This window comes from Podarcis filfolensis (assembly GCF_964270895.1).
Source record: "Podarcis filfolensis genome assembly, chromosome: 1".
Lineage (NCBI taxonomy): Eukaryota > Metazoa > Chordata > Lepidosauria > Squamata > Lacertidae > Podarcis > Podarcis filfolensis.
This window is the reverse complement of record NC_139604.1, coordinates 7095488-7114427: the sequence shown is the minus strand read 5'-3', so window position 1 is coordinate 7114427 and position 18940 is coordinate 7095488. Positions and strand designations below refer to the sequence as shown.

The 18940-nt window shown below is 43.1% G+C and overlaps 2 protein-coding genes across 2 annotated transcripts in view; both read right to left on the bottom strand.

Moving 5' to 3' along the window:
* Positions 1–441: 441 nt before the first annotated feature.
* LOC310749449 (collagen alpha-1(VI) chain-like) lies at positions 442–8204 on the bottom strand (the record flags this gene model as incomplete). The annotated part of the gene is made up of 7 exons (XM_083586387.1): positions 442–2410; positions 3012–3041; positions 3854–4010; positions 4922–5108; positions 6902–7011; positions 7256–7477; positions 8199–8204. The coding sequence occupies 7 exons, from the start codon at positions 8202–8204 to the stop codon at positions 1800–1802; spliced, it is 1323 nt and encodes a 440-aa protein (XP_083442513.1). The 3' UTR covers positions 442–1799.
* A 136-nt stretch (positions 8205–8340) lies between these two features.
* The window catches only part of COL6A1 (collagen type VI alpha 1 chain), a 44187-nt gene continuing 33587 nt past the window's right edge, over positions 8341–18940 (bottom strand). Inside the window, exons 20-29 of the mRNA XM_083629656.1 lie at positions 18744–18806; positions 16358–16420; positions 15712–15774; positions 14757–14807; positions 14614–14649; positions 13547–13609; positions 11548–11613; positions 10363–10398; positions 9535–9571; positions 8341–8417 (exon numbers count right to left, since the gene is read on the bottom strand). Coding sequence (XP_083485782.1) covers positions 8356–8417; positions 9535–9571; positions 10363–10398; positions 11548–11613; positions 13547–13609; positions 14614–14649; positions 14757–14807; positions 15712–15774; positions 16358–16420; positions 18744–18806 — 540 coding nt within the window. The 3' untranslated portion in view covers positions 8341–8355. The remainder of the gene's footprint in view (positions 8418–9534; positions 9572–10362; positions 10399–11547; positions 11614–13546; positions 13610–14613; positions 14650–14756; positions 14808–15711; positions 15775–16357; positions 16421–18743; positions 18807–18940) is intronic.

Genomic DNA, 18940 nt, shown 5'->3' with positions numbered 1-18940 from the left:
AATCCCCGTGATGGGGTGAGCTCCTGTTGTTCGGTCCCTCCTCCTGCCAACCTAGCAGTTCGAAAACACATCAAAGTGCAAGTAGATAAATAGGTACCACTCTGGCAGGAAGGTAAACGGCGTTTCCGTGCGCTGCTCTGGTTCGCCAGGAGCGGCTTAGTCATGCTGGCCACATGACCCGGAAGCTGTCTGCAGACAAACGCCGGCTCTCTCGGCCTATAGAGCGAGATGAGCGCGCAACCCCAGAGTCAGTCACGACTGCACCTAATGGTCAGGGGTCCCCTTTACCCTTTACTACTATTTAAGAATAACCCAAGGCTATCTCTGGTATCTCAAATGCAGCAATGAAGCCACATTGTCAAACACAACCTTGCACACACTACTTGTGCAACTTTTTCTTGTAACTTAAGAACTGAAACAAATCAATTTCCCTCCTACCAAAACTGTGGAAAACAATTTATTTGAACAAATTTTCAAAGTGAACATCTGTCAGTAAATCACAGGAATAAAATAAAATGAAGTGGTAAAATGAATATTGGTGAAAAAACAATAAAAGGCGCATTGTTAAAAACAATTTCCTGTTTTGAAAAGAAAGGACACTGAAATCATAGCAAGAGCACCATTGGAAACACTGGATGAAATCTGTCCAAACCAGTTCCTAAATTCAATGTCTCTTTCATGAGTTGATGTGTAAACATAGGAACAATGTAAAACCTCAGGGTTTGAGGCATGGCAGGGGTAGCACCGACATGGACTTCATGTTGGCTGGAGATGGCACTCCAAAGCCAAAAGGCCCAAACTCACGGCATAGGCTTTCGGGTTTTGTTTAAACTGGAATATCACTTTTGCAAATCTCAGGGCTCGCCCACAATTTCTCCTGCTTGTCCCATAATTTCTAGGTACAGCTCCAAGTGGTTCTCTTTTTGTCCTGCTGCTTCCCTGTGGAAGCCTGCTGCTCACTGCTGAATCGGAACAAACATAAATCTTCAGAAAGCCCAATTCATGTTTGTTCTGGTTCAGCAGTAAACGGGGGGTTTTCCCAGGGAAGGCAGCGGGATGAAACAAAAACCTCTCGGACCCGTGCCTCGGAATCACAGGACAAGCAGCAATGTGCATGAGCCCTCAAGTTCATCATGTATGAACAACATCAGCTTCCTTCACCCCGTCCTCTAGTTTGGGGAGATACTCTTGGGTTTAACCCTTCTGTCAAAGTAACCTACTTTGAACTTGATTGTATGACTCAAGTTACAAATTTAGCACTTTCCATAGTTGTCGTGGAAAGCAGTAACTATACCATGAAATGAACCTTATATTTCTGAAGACAATGTAATCTTTCAGGAGCTAAGTAGCCTAAACAGTAATCGCTACTCAACATGTTTCTTGACATAAAAATAAAAGAACAGACAAATTTAACAAATTAGTTTGGCAATGAAATATAGGGGATCCTTTTATTTTGAGAAAGAGGACCCTAATATTCATGTGAAATGTGCTATCAACCTTAGAAATAAGGTTAGTGCATTTAAGGTTCTTTATAACCCGGCTTACCTTCATCAAATATGGTACAAAAATAGTCATTTCAGTTACAGTTAAGAGAGATATCAAAGTAGGGGGAAAATAAACAATCCTATGCTTTTCCCTGCAGGCTGGAAGAATTCATGGACAACAAAGAAAGCACAGCTCAAAAGTAAGGACATGGGTGGGCTATGGCTTTGTATAAAAAACATGGATCCAGCTGGCTGCTAACATTTTATTTCTGAACACTTAGAATCTATATATTTTGCTCTTCCACTCCCACCTCCTCAGTCTACAGCTATTTTTCTGGAGACAGTTTGGTAGAACACTCCCCTCAGGAGAGACTGGTAATCCGGCACTCTGAAAAGGTGCCTCTCTCCATAGGCCACATCGTACTCTCCCGCTTTCCCAGTGACCAGAACACGCACATTGGGCTCATTGGCTTGAGTGCCAACCACTAGTACATAGATTTCAAGTTCTGCCCGTCTAGCCTCTTGAACTGCCCTCTCAATGGCGCTGCTGGTGATGCCTTGAGAGTTGCCATCAGAGAAAATCAGAACTCTCTTCTTAGCTCCAGCACGGGCGGACTGCCGGTAGAGACCAGTGACAAAGCGGAGGGCTGCGTTCACGTCCGTGGCGTCATTCATGAATTCCATGCTGTCAATAGCATTAGCAACCACCGTGTAGTTCTGCTCAAACCGCACCTCCGCTTTCTGCTGGCCTTTGCCGCTGTACTGGACGACAGAAATGCGCACGGAATCCTCCGAAGGCTTGGCTGCTGTCAGGAATCGTTCTGCAAGGCGCTTCACAAACGTCTTGGTGGTGTTGAAGTTGCGGCTCCCAACGCTGGTGGAGCTATCCACGAGGAGTGTGATATCAGCTGGGCCAGCAAAAGAGACTGGAAAGAGAGGAGAGAGGGGCTAACGACACTGCTGTAAATCTTTCAGAGTTGGGTATGTGTGCTGTGGTCAATACCAGCATAAAAAGGCAGGGCATGGGGATTGCTCTGTTGGTATACAAGGCATAGAGGTGTTAATCTCAGAACTAAGTTTTCTGGAAACTAAGTAGTACGTTTTCGGATGCAAAAGGAAACTGGACATCCCAAGAGGTACTGGTTGATTCTGAGCCCGACTCCTTTTGTGCCCCATTTCTAGGCATAGCTCTGGGCTTTCCAGGCCTGTGTCCAAGCAGGGTTCTTTTTGTCCTGTTTTTCCCCCCTCCCCTGGGAAAACCCACATTTTACGACTGAATCAGAGCAAGCAGCAATCGGGTTTGCTCCATTTCATCGGGAAATGCAGGTTTCTGGTGGCCCTGGTGTGCAATGGCACATAATATTTGAAACACAGAGCTTGTTTCAAATTATGGTGCTCCTCAGGTGACTGGTCAGTGTCCAGAGGAAATGGAGTAAGCTAAACAGCAGTCACTAAGGCAACTTCAAGATTATGTGGAGCACAGAAATTCTCAACTCATAAACACAACTTTGTAAAAAGAGTACTCACTTGGGCAGGTGTAGTCCGGGCATTTCTTTTCTATAAAACAAACAAAACAAAGTCACACTAAACCCTTCTCTTCATTTACAATCAATGTTCAACACCAAAAGTCCACTCCCCCTGCTTGGTGGGCACCGTTGCAGGCTGGCTGTCCCCCCGCCCTCCATAATCTGGGGAGAAAGGCCCCTTGGGGATGCTTCCTGGGAAGGAAAGGAGGTCCTGGGCCAAGCTTGCTGCCAGGAAGCAGATCTTGCCTGCTCACTCAACTGGCCAATCACAAGGGTGCAAGGGGGTGGGCCATTCCTCGGGGGGGGGGGGTGTCAGTCCACTTCCTGGACATATAAGGAAGGCCCGCGGCTTCTCTTGGCAGCCACTTTGCTGGATTTCCCACGCCCTCCCTGTTTGGCTGACATGTGCTGCACTGATTGACCTTGCAATGGCTTTGTCGGTAGCCGTATTTGGGACCAGGTTGGAATTTTCCCACTTGCCAAAGGGGCTCCAGCCCTCTGGCTTTGGCCACCCTCACAGCAGTCATCACAAGTATGCTGGACCCACCCATGGCTGTTTTCCTTCTGCATTCACCTTATAAATGACCTTGGTATAGATGGCAGATATGGATTCTACAGGGCCACTTCATCTCTTTAAATTGTGTGGGTCACTAAAGTAGTACTAGCAGAATGTGCTGTTAAATAAACTCTGGCATCTAAGACAAACTTAGGCTTATGTGGTCATTTCTCCACTCATCAGCTGTTTCGTGGCATTCATTGTGCTGAGAAGCTGGATCAACACAATCCCAGCTCATAATACCAGCTCATAATTAGGCTCTCAGCAACCAAATATGTGTCGCCTACCTTTGCAGATCTGAGAGGTAACATTCTGCAGGAAATTGTCATCCAGCAGCAAAGCAAAGTTTTCTTGATAAACAGAGATGCCCCCACAGGAAATAGTTGATAATTGCTCAGTGTTTGCTGGTTTGTTGGAAATATCGCCGATACCCAGGGGAACCACCTAGAAGTTGACAGGTATGTGTAAGGCTTATACTCAAGGATTCCACATTAGCTAGTCCTCAGGTGCCCCAAGTGGGGCTCAAGGGGAATGAAATGAAATAACAAGAATAATATAGGGAATATATTGGTCAGGGGGAAGACAGAATTCTTCTTTACTGGATAATCCAGTGTTAATCGAGACACAGTTATCTTTCATTAACATTGGGGCAAGTAAAGGGAAACTATCCTGTTGCTGAAGAACAGAGATCGTGCTGCCAAGTTTTCTTTTGATATTTCCCAGCCCTGCTTGCCTTGGTAAATATCACACAAAACCCATTCATAAGCTTATTTAGGATCCTTCCAAGTCTGCTTTGTTAGAACTTTCTTATACTTCCCACTGGTCTTCTAAAGTGCTAAGAATTACCAATGAGTATCAACATTCACTGAATTTCTGACATTCACATTAGCCCTTGAATTGTGATCACTGCAGGAACTCTTCAGTAAAAGACATAAATTTCAGTCTGGAGCTGCCCTTCGCTACATAGCCGTCTCAGGGCTCCTTCACACTCCGCTTGTCCCATGCCTAGAAAGCAGGGCTCTAAAGGGTTTCCAGCTTGTCCTGTGTTTTCTAGGCATGGGTCTCACCAGTTTTCCATTTCTCCAGGGAAACCAGCTCTTTACCACTGAACTGGAGCAAACTTCAATTTGCCAAAAACTTGATAAAGAGCAGGTTTTCCTGGGCGAAAGTGACAGGATGAGTGGAATTGTGAAGAAGCCCTTAGGCAGCTTGTGCTCCACTGCCCGCACAAGTGCTGGCTTCCTCCTGGCTTAACCAAAGTCACTGACCCAAACTTTTCTCAATAGGAAGACACACCTTGACCCAATAAGGCTTTCCTATCCCTCCTCCTGCCCTCCATATAATATTGATTTCACCTGGGTCTTGCTTTCACAGAGAACGTTGAGTGGTGTTTGGTCCCGAAGTACATCGGACCGTCCGTCTGTGATGACTATGACCACTCTTTTCTCAGAGGGAAAGCGCCGCAGCAAGTTATCCTTGGTGAACTGAAGGGCCTCCCCAGTATATGTGCCACCAGCAATCCAGTGCAGGTTCTTCACAGCTCTGCAAAGCAAGCAGCATTGAGTTTCAGTGCCAGCTCCTCTTCTGACAGAGAAATCTAGACCTGTCTCCCAGCTCTTTCCTTATTCTTGGTTTGCCTCCCCTGTTAAGTCTGGTTTACTTGCTTTTCCTTTTAGAAAATCTAAAGCACTTACCATGAACAAACCTAAATAATTTTTGTAGTAGCAATGTGAGAAAGTGATATAATCTTACTAATTTGCATAGGAAGTACAAAATTATATTCTGAGGAAGTTCTCATGTACTCTCAATTGGCAATGTATCAGTCAATCAATGTACCCCAAACCAAGGTAATCAATTGCTTTATTGGTTTGTTGTTGTTTAGTCGTTTAGTCGTGTCTGACTCTTCATGACCCCATGGACCAGAGCACGTCAGGCACTCCTGCCTTCCACTGCCTCCTGCAGTTTGGTCAGACTCATGTTCGTAGCTTTGAGAACACTGTCCAACCATCTCATCCTCTGTCATCCCCTTCTCCTTGCGCCCTCAATCTTTCCCAACATCAGGGTCTTTTCCATGGAGTCTTCTCTTCTCATGAGGTGGCCAAAGTATTGGAGCCTCAGCTTCACGATCTGTCCTTCCAGTGAGCAGCTTTATTGGTTAGTTATCTTTAAAGCATTCTTGGCAGAGCAGAGCTTTCCAAACTTTTTATGTTGGTGACACACTTTTTAGACATGCATCATTTTACAACACAGCAATTCAGTTTTCCTAGCAAACCGGAGTCTAAAGCACCCCCTTTCCTGTCCAGGGAGGAGAGCAGGGAGTGTTTGCGCGACACACCTACACACTGCAGCAGACACACTAACGTGTTGCAACGCACAGTTTGGAAAGCTCTGTGGTAGAGAGTTAATTTGAACAGCATGTCTATAGATTAGAAATCGGAGGAGGTGGGGAGTACTTTTTAAATTCTCAATTTTTGCAGCAAAACTCCATTCAGTTAGTGATTTCTTGGCACATCTCAAATGGAGGCAAAATCAACATATTACTATGGGAGCATAGAGGTGGCTGGTGTGTTCCTATCCAGTGCTGCAAGGCGATAATAAATAGTGAGCAAAATCCTAATAATACAGAGATTTATGTGTGCACTGCTCATCAGTGAGTTTTGTATAACAAAGACACCTGACTTGACAGGGAAATTCAAGGTAAAGAGGGATGGGAGGTGTTGGATGGGCTGAAGGCAGGTGATCTCTTCCTGACAACACCCAGATCAGCCTTAAAATTCTTAGAAGAAATATCTTCCAATCAGATAATTTCCCAGAAGAAGGAAGAATCTTTGTCCCAATGCATTAAGCATCAGGTGGCAATTCTGTTTACCCATCATTTTGCTAATGTGCCCTAGAATTCCACTTGGCATATCTGTGGCAGAAGACATGTTGGTCTGTCTCTTATCATGTAATGATCAAGATGATCTACTACAATGGTCATTTCCCCCCAGTTTTAGAGTCACTGATGCATTGCTCCCAAATACAGTCCTTTAGTGTTTCTTCCTATCCGAGTGCAAGGCAGACATTTACTTGACAAAGTAACTGAGTGCAGTTTAGTTATGCCTTTAGGATGAGAGCCAAACCTGGCCATGCTTTGGTGACCTCAGGGGCTGTAGCACCACAATTATTGCTTGTGCAATGAGACCCAGGGTAGTGGCTCATATTGAGTGTGCTTAGGGCTAAGCATTCCTGCAATAAGGTATTCAGATACCTGAAAGACATCCCACAGAGGTGCCACATATAAAGCTGAGCACAATAACCCCTCTCTAACTCCCAATTATCGGATCTAAACTTACTCCTTAAAGGCTCCAATGTTATCAATGTTGCTGTCTCCCAAGGCCACCAGTTCCTGGGTGTTGTCATGGCTGTACTGCACGACACCAACGTTGGTCTCCCCTGGTCTAAACTGTTAAGAGAAAAGTTAAACATCAAATGATGTTTTTCAGTCCATGTATTATCATAAACAAAGACACCAAGAATGGTTTATAACATCTAGGAACTGTAACGGCAGCATCCTGTTCTCTGGGTAAGGTTCTGGAGGTAGTTGATTTTGACAATGCTAGGAAACTTGGAAGTATCTCAGTTGTTTTATGATAACATGCATTAAACATATATTGCTGGGGGGTACATGTGATGTTTGCAAGTCTTACCGTCACTTTTTCATCCTTGATAAGCCTGTCAATGACCTTGACAATGAAATCCTTAGCAATCTGGAAGTTCTGCAGGCCAATGCTCTCTGAACTGTCCAGCACAAACAGAACATCGCCAGGAAGACACTTGCATTCTGTAACAGAGCACAGAACCACACAATAGAAACATTCGTGGAAGTATGAAGGCTTTCTTTCAGATGCTGAACAACCCAAGGGAACCAGCTACAACAGCAGTAACAATAAAAGCTATACTTCTTGCCAAATGCTAAGTTTAGCTTAGAATCCAAACTATGGTTTGCACTGCTAACATTACAGGCAAACCATTGTTTAGAAATGCTGACATTATTATTTTCCTTGCTCAACACTTCAGTGTCTGGATAAATCTGAAGGCAGAGCAGCAGCTGTAACTATGATTTGACCAGTCATGCCAAATCATAGTTAGTATAACCACAGTTTGCAAATCTACCTCAAATATTGGTTTTTGTTTCTGATTTGCCAGTTGCAAACCACTGTTAGTTAATTTAGATATTAAACTGCACTGTAAGCTTCTTTAACCATGATTTGTGTGATGACATAATTTAGAGTATGTTTACATGCTTTTTTTTTTAACACAGAATCCCTATTACAATGTGAGAGAACATGTAAACTCACACTAAATCAGAGCTTCATCTTCATCCTCTCAGAATGTCATATTTTGTAATTTAAGTAAATGCCCTTAGGACTGCAACTCAAGCTGAAGTAGCAGTTTGAAAGGAAAATAATAATTGCCCTAATTCCTTTATACAACCAGATGTAATTCAAGAGAACTTATTTAACTTTCAGTGGTTCTGTTTGTGCCACCTGAACAGATATAAGTGCATCATAGGAACATCCTTGCAAAGGCTAAGGCAACGAAAGATAGTATGATTCTGAGTTATTTACTCACTTATTGAAAGGGCTGCACATGCATATCTGGGACACCAGCAAGGTTGTGTAGATGATGTGGGCATTTTTTATGTGATGGCCCAATGTTATGGAAGCACAATAACTTAAGATTGTAGCAGTAAACAGCTATAGCATTTGAAGAGTAAGCTTCCCCCATCTGAATCTTGTGACAATTTTTAAAATGAAAATGCAAAAATGTTGTTAAAGAAACTGCAAAAATGACACTCACCGCAGCAAGCTAGGAGAGAGGAAGAAAACAAAGAAATATGCTGAGAATCAGCTTCAAACTCACTGTGACTCTAAAGAGCACTGAAATTAAATATCAATATGAGGATGTTGAAAACTTTCTCCCTGATATTAGGTAAACTTTAAGATGATTTTCATATCCCAGATGTTTTCTTTTTCAAATCCAGCATATGCTACTTAGCAAAAAGTAAAGAGGGAAGTATAATAAAAATGCTGAAGGACATTTCAGCGGGAACACATATTTTGGGATTGTTTGACATCCCTGACTACAATTAATAATGAAATCACATTTAGTGTTTAATAAACTCTGGAAAATAACCACAGGGTTTGTTAAGCAGCAAATGTAATTTGATGTAAACAACAAATGTAACAAGGATGAAGATAAGGTATACAGGAAATCCTAATTCCCAGGGCAACAGAGTTGCTCAACTAGTTAAAACTGGCACTGCAGACGGCATGCACGGGGGAGGCCTTTCCAAAACATTGTAAATAATCTCTCTTATCATTTCTTTGCGGTTTTTGGAATGTAGGAAATAATTTGCTTGGATGATATTCAATAGTAGATGCAAACGTTTAATACTTTCAAAATATAAATAAAGGATGAAAACAAATTAAGAGCCTTAACCTGTGAACTTCTTTGCCAAAACAGGCAGAATCAGGTTTCAATTTCCCTTTCTCTTGGGTTCACACCAGAAACACAGTACTTAATGGAGAAGTCCCCTCCAAGCTTGAGTCACGCTAGCCACTTAAAAAAATTGAATTAGAGGAAGATAGGATACAAGGCTTGTTATTGGTCCAAAAAACAAATAGACTGGCCCTTGGGACCTGATTGGGGAGTGGGATTGATAACGGGCCCTTGCTGCATGATAGATCCAACTGTTTTTCAGATGACTCTGGGCAATGACTTCTGTTGACTAGAGCCAAGCTGGCTCTCTGGTTCTGTAACATTGAGCCTGAATCCATTTAGAAACATGACGACTTGGATCCCAGAATCAATGTGATGGTGTGAAGCTTGGTTAAAGTCAACAACCTATTGTTTCTTATTCTGACTTGGTCACTGGTAATGATACAGCTGCTAATTCTGCAACAGTAGGAGTTGGAATACTTACAGCACATTTTCATGATGATATCCAAAATTTCACATTCCTGAAAACAAACGAAGAAACATTGGTGTCACCCAGGTATTGGAAATTAAGAATCATTCTGCACTCCCCTTTAGCTGGGTCCTTCATTGCAGTTATAGCCCAAGAAAATAGCCCTGTCACATTTAGCAATCAAGTCACCAGGCAGAATGTGAAGCGTTAGATGTTTTTCTGAGAGGGCAGGCTGCGTTTGTGGAGCATTATCTAATAAGCAGGAAGCAAAGAAGGAAGTTTCCATTGGTGGAAACAACACTGTCACTTTAGTCTTGATTTCAAGCTAAAGTAATGAATTCTAGTTAATATTGTGAATGGGTGCTTATTCCTTGCTTACTTGAAAAGATGGCCATTTGATCTGCCATTCTGAAGTTGTCCCCTCTTAGCTGACTACAGTACTGTACAGACAATGAGCTTATAACAAAGTTAGTCGATGGGTTGTGGGAGCCTCCCCAATGTGGGTATAAATCTCAGAACTGGCGTAAGGGAACAAGGAGGGGGCAAAGGCTGTATCTGGGGTGTCTACCAGTGAAAGAAAATGCAAGGCTGTAAGGAAGGTCCAGAACAAGTCACCTCTGTTTTCTTCACTTTAAAGTCAGATCATCAAAAGGAAAGACAGATAGCTAGAAATACTACTGAAAGCTAAGAAGGGAAAGTCACTGACTCAGGGACTGAGCTTTGTTGGGACAAGCCAGAGTGCATCTCTACTCTGTTTTGCTTTGCTGAACACTTCCCTCCATAATCACTCAACCCTTCACTAAGAGAAGGACCCAAGTGTCATGTAAGGCTAGTTTTACTCACATCTGGTCCTGGAGGGCCTCTGGGTCCTGCAGGTCCCTGGAAAACAACACATTGTACAAGTGCCAAGAGAATAGTTAGTTGCATCAGACAAATTCCAGAGAGAAAGCTATGTCAGACAGTTGTTACAAAAATGGCAGAGTCCTGTGGTGGCGCCTTAGAGAGTGATGAGATGAGCTCTAATCCCAGAACAAATGGTGCAAGTTGCTACCGCAGGGATCCCCCGACACAGACAAAGAAATAAACTGGCAACACCCCTCAAAAACAGGAAACCCTCCTAACCAAACACCCCTCAGCAAAAATTAAAACCAAGGGATCCCCACTGTAGTTCTTTTAATTACTCATAATCCAAATTTCACACCTCCCCACTTGTACTCATAGTCATCTGGCTATGAGGATTAGAATCTCTGCCAACGAAAATGCCTTTGAATGTTGTGGTTGATATTTCTTCTTCTTGAGAGTTGTGAAGATATTCTTGTTGCCATCCTCGTAAAAGCACCAGGCATTGGCTCAGGTGCAATTTGTTACCTAAGGCATTTTGATAAAAGACTATTAGCTAGTCAGATATTGTATATAATAATATATCCCAAGTAGCTCCCCAAAGGCCCGTTCCTTCATAATCCATAGTTAGTGGGAACTTTATTACTCACTAATAAATTTATTAGGAAGAAATTTAAAAACTATTTACAGAAATATTGCAAAATTAATGAATGTTAGAATGATGTTGGGTAGAAATTGAGTGGTTTCCAGCTGTAATGCTTTAAGAATATGGAAGAAGGGTTAATTAGGTAAAAAAAATAATAACTAAAATGGTGTTGGATTGGAAATAAGTGGTATTGGCAACAAAGTTAATAAGAATATGCAAAAATGAATTGATAATGTATGAAAATACTGAGTTATAAAATGTTAAGTTATAGAGATAAGATAAATGAAAGAGGGTAAGGATTTGCTGATTTGATTATTTAAATGGGAATACAAGAAGGGGAGGTGTGAGGAAGTCAAAGAAACAAGCAAACGAGTTTTATGGTGTGAAAAACAATTGTTTTTAATTTTTCTTGTTGTTTCTGTATGTTTTATTTATCCTTTTATTTTTTATTTTTTTCTTTTGTTATTATGTGTTTTTGTATGTTTGTCTTTGTGAAATCTTAATAAATATTTCTTTTTAAAAAAAGGAACTTTATTACTCACTGGGGGCCCTTCCGGTCCTCTGTAACCTTTGGCTCCTTTCATGCCTCGGGTCCCAGTTGCATTGCTCTGGAAGAAAAAGACACCCGTTTCCTAAGAGGGCACTTACACTCTTTTCTGTGTTAAAGAAGACATTCAAGTTAGAGAAGGACTTCTGGGCTGCCTTTGCTCAACTTTCTTACTATGACAACTGAGCAATCAAACTGGTCGATTAGCATTTGTGAGATCACTGCCTATCTAAGGAGTGCGTTGCATGTCACTTTCCCCCCAGGTATGGAAGGTGCAAGAGCTACAACATGGCACTCTCAGGAGAACCTGCAACATGTGAACCGATGAGAAATATATAAATCTTACCTGTGCTCAGCATACAGACCTGCATGCAGATGACATCTATACATTTATAGTAATTCACACATATTTTGAAAAGACAAATCACTCCATCGTCACCCGTAGCTTTGATAAAAAGCCTGAAAATTGGTCCTGTAATGTTTTTATCACTTCCTTTGGAACTCTAGTTCATACATTGTGGCAGTGAGTTCCATAATTTATTTATTCACTGTATGAAATGGTGCTGCCTTTTATGTACAGGCAACAACTGATTTAGACATGTCTGCATGACATGCAATCACGATCCTGCGCATGGCACAGAAGTTAGCCCCCAAAGGTCATAAAGACAGCATGGAAAGGGGAGGAATGGGGCAGGGGTGGAAGAGGGTGGAGCAGGCGTACATGTGCTCCACCAACTTATGCAGGGGTTCAGAATCGAACCCCCATGCAAAACGAGAATTAATTGAGTAATCCCGAGTTCTAATGTTATGAAAGTAGGAGAAGAATCTCCTTTATCTACTCACTCCCTTCTGCTCGTAAGTTTATAAACTTCTATCATTTCCTCCTTCGTCATATTTTTTTCCTAAATTCAAAACCCCCAAACAAGTGCTCCAGTCTTTGGTAGTTAAATTCACTGTATCTGCCCATCACACACGACGTCTGTCATGAGCCTGTCTGTCTGCTGAGATCATCATCTGAAGCCTTGCTCCTAATGGATATTCAAGCCTTCAAATGTTAGGCCTTGTCTGTGTTGGCCCTTCAACTGGCCTTTCCCAGGAACATTTGCCTGGTACCACCATGGTTATCTTTGCAGCACTAGACTAAGATTGTCCTGTTCACTTAAGCCTTTGATAGCAAATAATGTATATTTGATTATTATTTCAATTGGTGTTTATTAATGTTCTTTCTTCTATCTTGGGTTTTAGGTTGTTTGATTTTAAGCTGGTTTTAATGTGCATTTTTATATTGTTTAGAATGAATTGTACACTATATATTTTTTAAAAAATGATTTTTATTGAAATTTACGATCACCAGCCAACCCCCACCACCCACCACCAAAACATCACATCTTGTTACATGTATCCTACTTTGTGTTTCATAGATCCATTAGCTTCCGTCCTTCCCTTCCACCAGTTTTCCTATTCCATTCTATAGTTTACAGATTCTTTAATTATAAATTATACCATGACATGAGAAATATTTCAATCCTGCCAACATTTTCATATTTGTACAATTCTCACTTATATAAACCATAAATTTACTCCATTCTTTTTGGTACTTTGTCTCCTCCTGAGAGGAGAATTGTACACTATATTAACATAAATTCTTAAACAAATAAATAACAATTAATGTCTATCAGAAAGGTAAACTGCAAACCTAAATGCATTTAGGTGGGAGGAATCCCCATTTGTTTCCACAGCACATACTTGAATCAAGAATGTTTCATCTGTAGGTATTTGCATATTTCTAATTCTAGCTGTTGTCTCAGATGGTGAACTCAGCTAAAGTTGGCCAACTTGTGTGTTCGCTTTTCTGTGTCATCACTTATTTCAATTAGTTTTTTTCGAAGACTTGGTAAATAGGAGTTATTTTATCATACAAAGATGTATGGTGGGAAATAAAACTCATGGATTATATTGCATAAGGGAATAATCTATCCCGTTCTTTTACTTACTTCCAGCCCCGGGTCTCCGATCTCTCCTTCATCGCCTTTGGGACCAGGATAGCCTTTGGTACCCTGGAAAGGGAAGAGATAAGGCCATTGGGCAGATGTATACAAACCACGTGGCACTCAGCTCCTGCAGTTAACCATGGAAACAGGCATTGTCCATAGACTGCAGCAGACACAGCGCTCTCTGCTTCTTGTCAACACGCTTGATTGCAGGCAAGAGATCACCAGAAGGCATTCAGATACATTCCATCTGTTGGACTTAGACCTTTTCTTACCAAGCTACATTCAGAGCAATCATCTGCCTCCACTGCACTGCAAGGCAATTCTGAGTAGAATGTGGGCAACACCTCTCATATGCTTATTGGAAATATTAGGCAAACAATTATTAGTGCACTGTTTACAATTTGCAGTAAGATGCTCAGCCAAGGAAAGGCTTTTCAGTACAAAGGGCAAGCGCTCTCAAATTTGCTTTGGATTAAATTGGGAACAGCAGAATTTCTTGTGCTGAAAATATGAACACAATTCATATTATCCTTCTATATTGATTAGCAGAGCATTGGAGCACAAAGCGCCAGGGACCATGGGATATGTAGTCCTCCTGAGAGCAACAGTTCCCACTTGTGGGAAGGGAAAAGGGCCCTGTGTTGGGAATGGACTGCTGGCAGTGGCAGAAAGGGCTAGTAGTGACAGGATAGCAGCCAGCAATATTTTGATCTGAGTCAGAGAAGAAATTTATGAAAAGTTCTTGTAGCCTAAACTTGGAGAAGTTTGCTTGCAGCCTGCTTTCCAGTTAAGTTGCTTTTACCAATAGACTAGTACAATAATTCACAATCGCACTTTTCTCTCCAAATAATGGTGTTACCTGAAAATCTCCCAAAGATCTTGTTTATCTTTTCAAAAAACCACAAGTATCAGCTCTAAAGCTGTTCCACGCTACTGTTCTGCGATTAACAAATATACCAGCATATGATTTCAATGCTTGATACTTTCAACCTGTGTGTGCAGGGGCTGGGGAAGAGATATGGCATGCCTGAGTACCAAGAATAAAGGAAGGAGAGACAGAGACTTACATTAGCCCCAGGATCACCTCTGTTGCCAGGATATCCCTTAGGAAAAGAAGGAAAACAGGAAGTTAAATAAAAAAAGAATGCAAGTGGTTATAAGCTTTGTCTGAATTCATTCTTAAACTTTGGCCTTCTGGAGTGAAACTCACCGGGAAACCAGGGAAACCATCTGTGCCATTTCCTGCTCGGCCATCTTCTCCCTAAGAGGAAGTTCCAAAACCAAGAGGAGATGTCAAAGTTTAGTTTATGAACCTTGTATGTCCTTAGTTTATTAAGCTGGCAGGCTCCCTGGGATTGACTCATTGTTAGCCACCACAGAACTTTATGTTACAGGCAGTGCTTTTTCCCCCCTAGAAGAAAGGGTGACGGTTCCCACCTGAAGGCCATTGTGGGCATGGCTAGAAAGAGTGGGATGAAGGGAGGGTGGCTGGCAAGAGAAACAGAGGCTGGTGGGGGGGATCCAAGAGGAAAGAGGTGGGGCTGATGGTTGTTCTGGAGCCTGTGACTGGCGACTGGACACAGCAGCCCTGGTTTCTTGCAGGTTCACGAGTGAGGCAGCAATGAGAACGGGGCTGGGGAAGCCCTGCTTCCCCTTTTCTCCTCAGCAGCGCTGCATCTGGCAGGTGGGCGAGGGAGTGAAAGGGACACGGAGGGAGCCTGAGGGAGAAGTAAGTGAAGCACAGCAGCAGCTCTCAGATGGGGATGGACAGTGGTGTAGCGTGGGTTGTCAGCACCCGGGGCAAGGCAAGTAATTTGCGCCCCCTAACCTGTGGATTTGCGCCCCCTAACCCGTGGATTTGCGCCCCCTAACCCATGGATTTGCCCTAACCCCAGATGTTGCGCCCGGTGCGGCCCGCCCCCCCGGCACCCCCCACGCTACGCCACTGGGGATGGATTTCTCCTCCCCTCCCCCCATTTTCTCCTCAGACACTCCAGTGAGTACCTGGTTTGCTCTGTTCCCCTCTCCCCCCGGCCACCATTTGCTTCTCAGGTCTGGCAAAGTTGCTTCCCAAGGAGCTGGGAGGAAGAGGACTGCGCAGAGTCCTCCTGGTCCAGCTCGGTGGTCTCCTCTCACGTTTTGCACGCTTCCTTTAGAACACTCACCCTGTCACCCATCAAGCCAGTTTCTCCAGGTAATCCAGGTGGGCCAGGCAGTCCTTTGGGACCCTATAAAGCACATAGGGGAAAGCATCAAAGTCATTGCCATACGGAGAGCACTTGTTGAGACACAAACATCATCCTCTGGTGCCTTAAATCTGAATCATCCTCTGGTGCCTTAAATACTAAATAAATACATAGTTTGCCCTTAACGTTCTATAGGACTCTATGGGCTTTCCAGATGGGGCTTTATTTGCAAATGGGTTGCTAAGATACTGCAAATGGCAACTTTTTCTATTTTACTGATCAAATTTCCATTGAAAAGGATGTTTACAAAGGGCAGTTTGAAAGCCCTTCAAAGTGGTTCACTTTGAAGTCCTAACTATTGGGGCTGGGAGGGGGTTGGCCAGGGGTGTAAGTGGGGGTTGCCCAGAGAAGCAAGCAGGGGCAGAAGCCCTACTAGATTCCATGTCTTCTAAGTAGCCTTTGATGTATAACTCTGTATGTCATGAAAACACACGATGCTCTCTGAGCCCCAGGAGACTTCTGCAGCATAGCATTCTGCAACATTGCTGTCTATGAAGTGTGTGGCCTTTTAAGCTCTTGAGGCAAGGAACAGATCCCCTAATCATGGACATTAGAATATACTAACCTCCGGTCCAGAAGGGCCTTCATCTCCTCTGTACCCTTTAGGACCAGCTGGGCCAGCTTCACCCTAGAAAAATGGGAGGACATCTCAATGGCTTCACCCTTCAAAATATGTGGTCAGCATAAAGTTGTGCAAAGAGCAAAAGCCTCAGCTCCAAACTCCCTCAATGACCTCCTGGTGAATCCCTTCGGCATATAGGCTATATGATTTCATGATGGATTGGCAGAACTGAAATGTGAATGACTTGATGGGCCAATCTGGATCTAGCAGTTCCGAGTTGCACTCAGATGCAATATAAGAGAGCAAATCCAATTGGACACACTTCTGAGTAGCCATGCATAGGATTGGGCTACTGATGCTTTATTCACAGGCTGACCTGTGTAACCTGAATGCATTTGTTTGTTTGTTTGTTTGTTTACTCACTCACTCACTTTATATTCCACCTTCCTCCCAAAGGAGCCCAGGGCAGTAATGCTGAACCATTTTCTAGATCAACGTGCACAAGAATAACTAATATGAAGCAACTGGAAAATGTCACACAGTCCAATTTCTTTGTGTCATAGAATGGGGTTAGAAGGCATGGACAGCATGAGACAGCATTTCCTGGCAGAAGGTGTAAGAATTTGACTTTTCTCTCCCCCTCGAAGAGAACAGCCAAAGCTGTCATAGGAACTAGATGAAAGGCAACATCTGTCTTGGGGAGGGGAAAATGAGCGCAGGGTACATATTGTTAACAAATGTGCCCTGGAAGGGAATAAGGACCATTTTTCATTTGGAGGTGGGTGCTGGAATTAAGCAGAGTCAACATTCCTGTGCTGTAGACTGAAGAACCAGAAATTCACTGTAACTGAACAAAAGCAAAGTGCTGGTAAGATCATGGAACTGTAGGGTTGGAAGACCTCAAAGGTTACCCCGTCCAGCCTCCACTTTTGCCAGGAAAGAGGAGGGAACAAGACAGAACCAGTTGGTCTGTTCCCCAACCTCTGCATTTCCCCAAAACTTGTAGCCAGTCCTCCTTCTGTCCTAAAAGGCAGGCTTCAGATTTTTACGATGTTCACATCAGTTCAAATGATGATTTATTTGTCCTTTTGGTCACAAATTCAAGTGCCTACATCACCTTGTCCATGTATGTATCTTAAACATCTTAAAATGTACGTATCTTTCTATGGCCAGATCAAATAATTGTGGCGTAACATCCCTTGGGTAGCTGTGCAGCTGCCCTCCCCCATTTTGAAGAACGCGTCTACACCAACTTCTGAGCTGCTTCCTCTGCTGCACAGTGCAGGCAGACAGCTCCTGCACCAACCAGTGTCAGCCAACGGATTTGGGGAAGGCTCTCATCTCCAGGGTGGGGCTTATGCCAGCTTTTCTTCTAGCAGCTTTTCTTCTAGCAGGCTGTTTTAAATTATTCCTTCTGACAGAGAACACCTGCATTTGATTTCAACTACGCTCAACACTATTGCTATAAATACTGATACTTCACAACAGACTGGATGGGATGCATGTTGGCAAACAGACCAGAGCAAAGAATCCTTTCTCGAAAAACAGGACAAGAATGCCTGGAACCTGAGGAAGGATACACTACCCCCGGGGGTACACTTGGGCAACTAGGAAGGGTAAAAAAATGAAAATGTAATAAAACATCATTCAGACCAAACTGGTTGTGTCATTAATAGTATCTGCACAACCTTATACTATGAGTTTCAAGATATTCAGGATGCAGCCAAGGTTTTCTCATTCACAAAGGGTTCTTCCACACTTCTGCTTCTCCTGTGTCTAGAAATCACACATCTGAGTGGTTTTCCGCAAGATCCACACTTTCTAGGCACGGGCCCAAGTAGTTTTCCCTTTGCCCCACTCCTTTTCCAAGGGAAAACCCGCTCTTTAGCAACAGATTGGAAGAAATGGCAATCCAGGGAAAACCAGAATTGTTGTTTGTGCCGATTGAGTGCTAAAGAACCCAAAGTGAAAGGACCAAGTCTTATTTCAAGGACTGGGAAACTGTGGCCCTTCCTTTGTTCACCTCCAGCAACTTCTGGAGAGCCACAAGTTCCCCATCCCTTGCCTGATTTGTCTTGACGCTTGATGCTTATTGGTCTATTTTTATTAATTTCAGCACTGTTACTTCATTACATTGTTCCCTGCCAAAAATTCGTTTTGTTGAAATTTTCTCAACCAACACATGGCAATTTCCAGCTTTCACTGTGGGTCAGAGGTAACATGCAGACCAGACAAGGGTTGTGGAGAAGAGTCTAAGAGCTATCTCTAGCTGCTGTAGACCTGGCTGGGTTCCTGAGCTGATCTCTTGTTCCCTCGCATGCAGTAGCTTGCCTTTTGCCACTGCCCATACAACAGATATGGACTATCAAGTGGGTGGACAATGGCTTACTGGCTCTCCAGGTGGTCCAAAAGGTCCTTCTCGTCCTTGGTCACCCTGTGGCCCTGGGTCACCCTAAAAACAAGAAGAAATTGAAAAGACATCAACAAAAATACTTTGCAGAATGGAAGAGCAAGCAAACATGACAATTACAGGAATAAGGTGTCTTCTCCATATCTAATTGTGCTGGATTTCCCCTGTAATCAGCA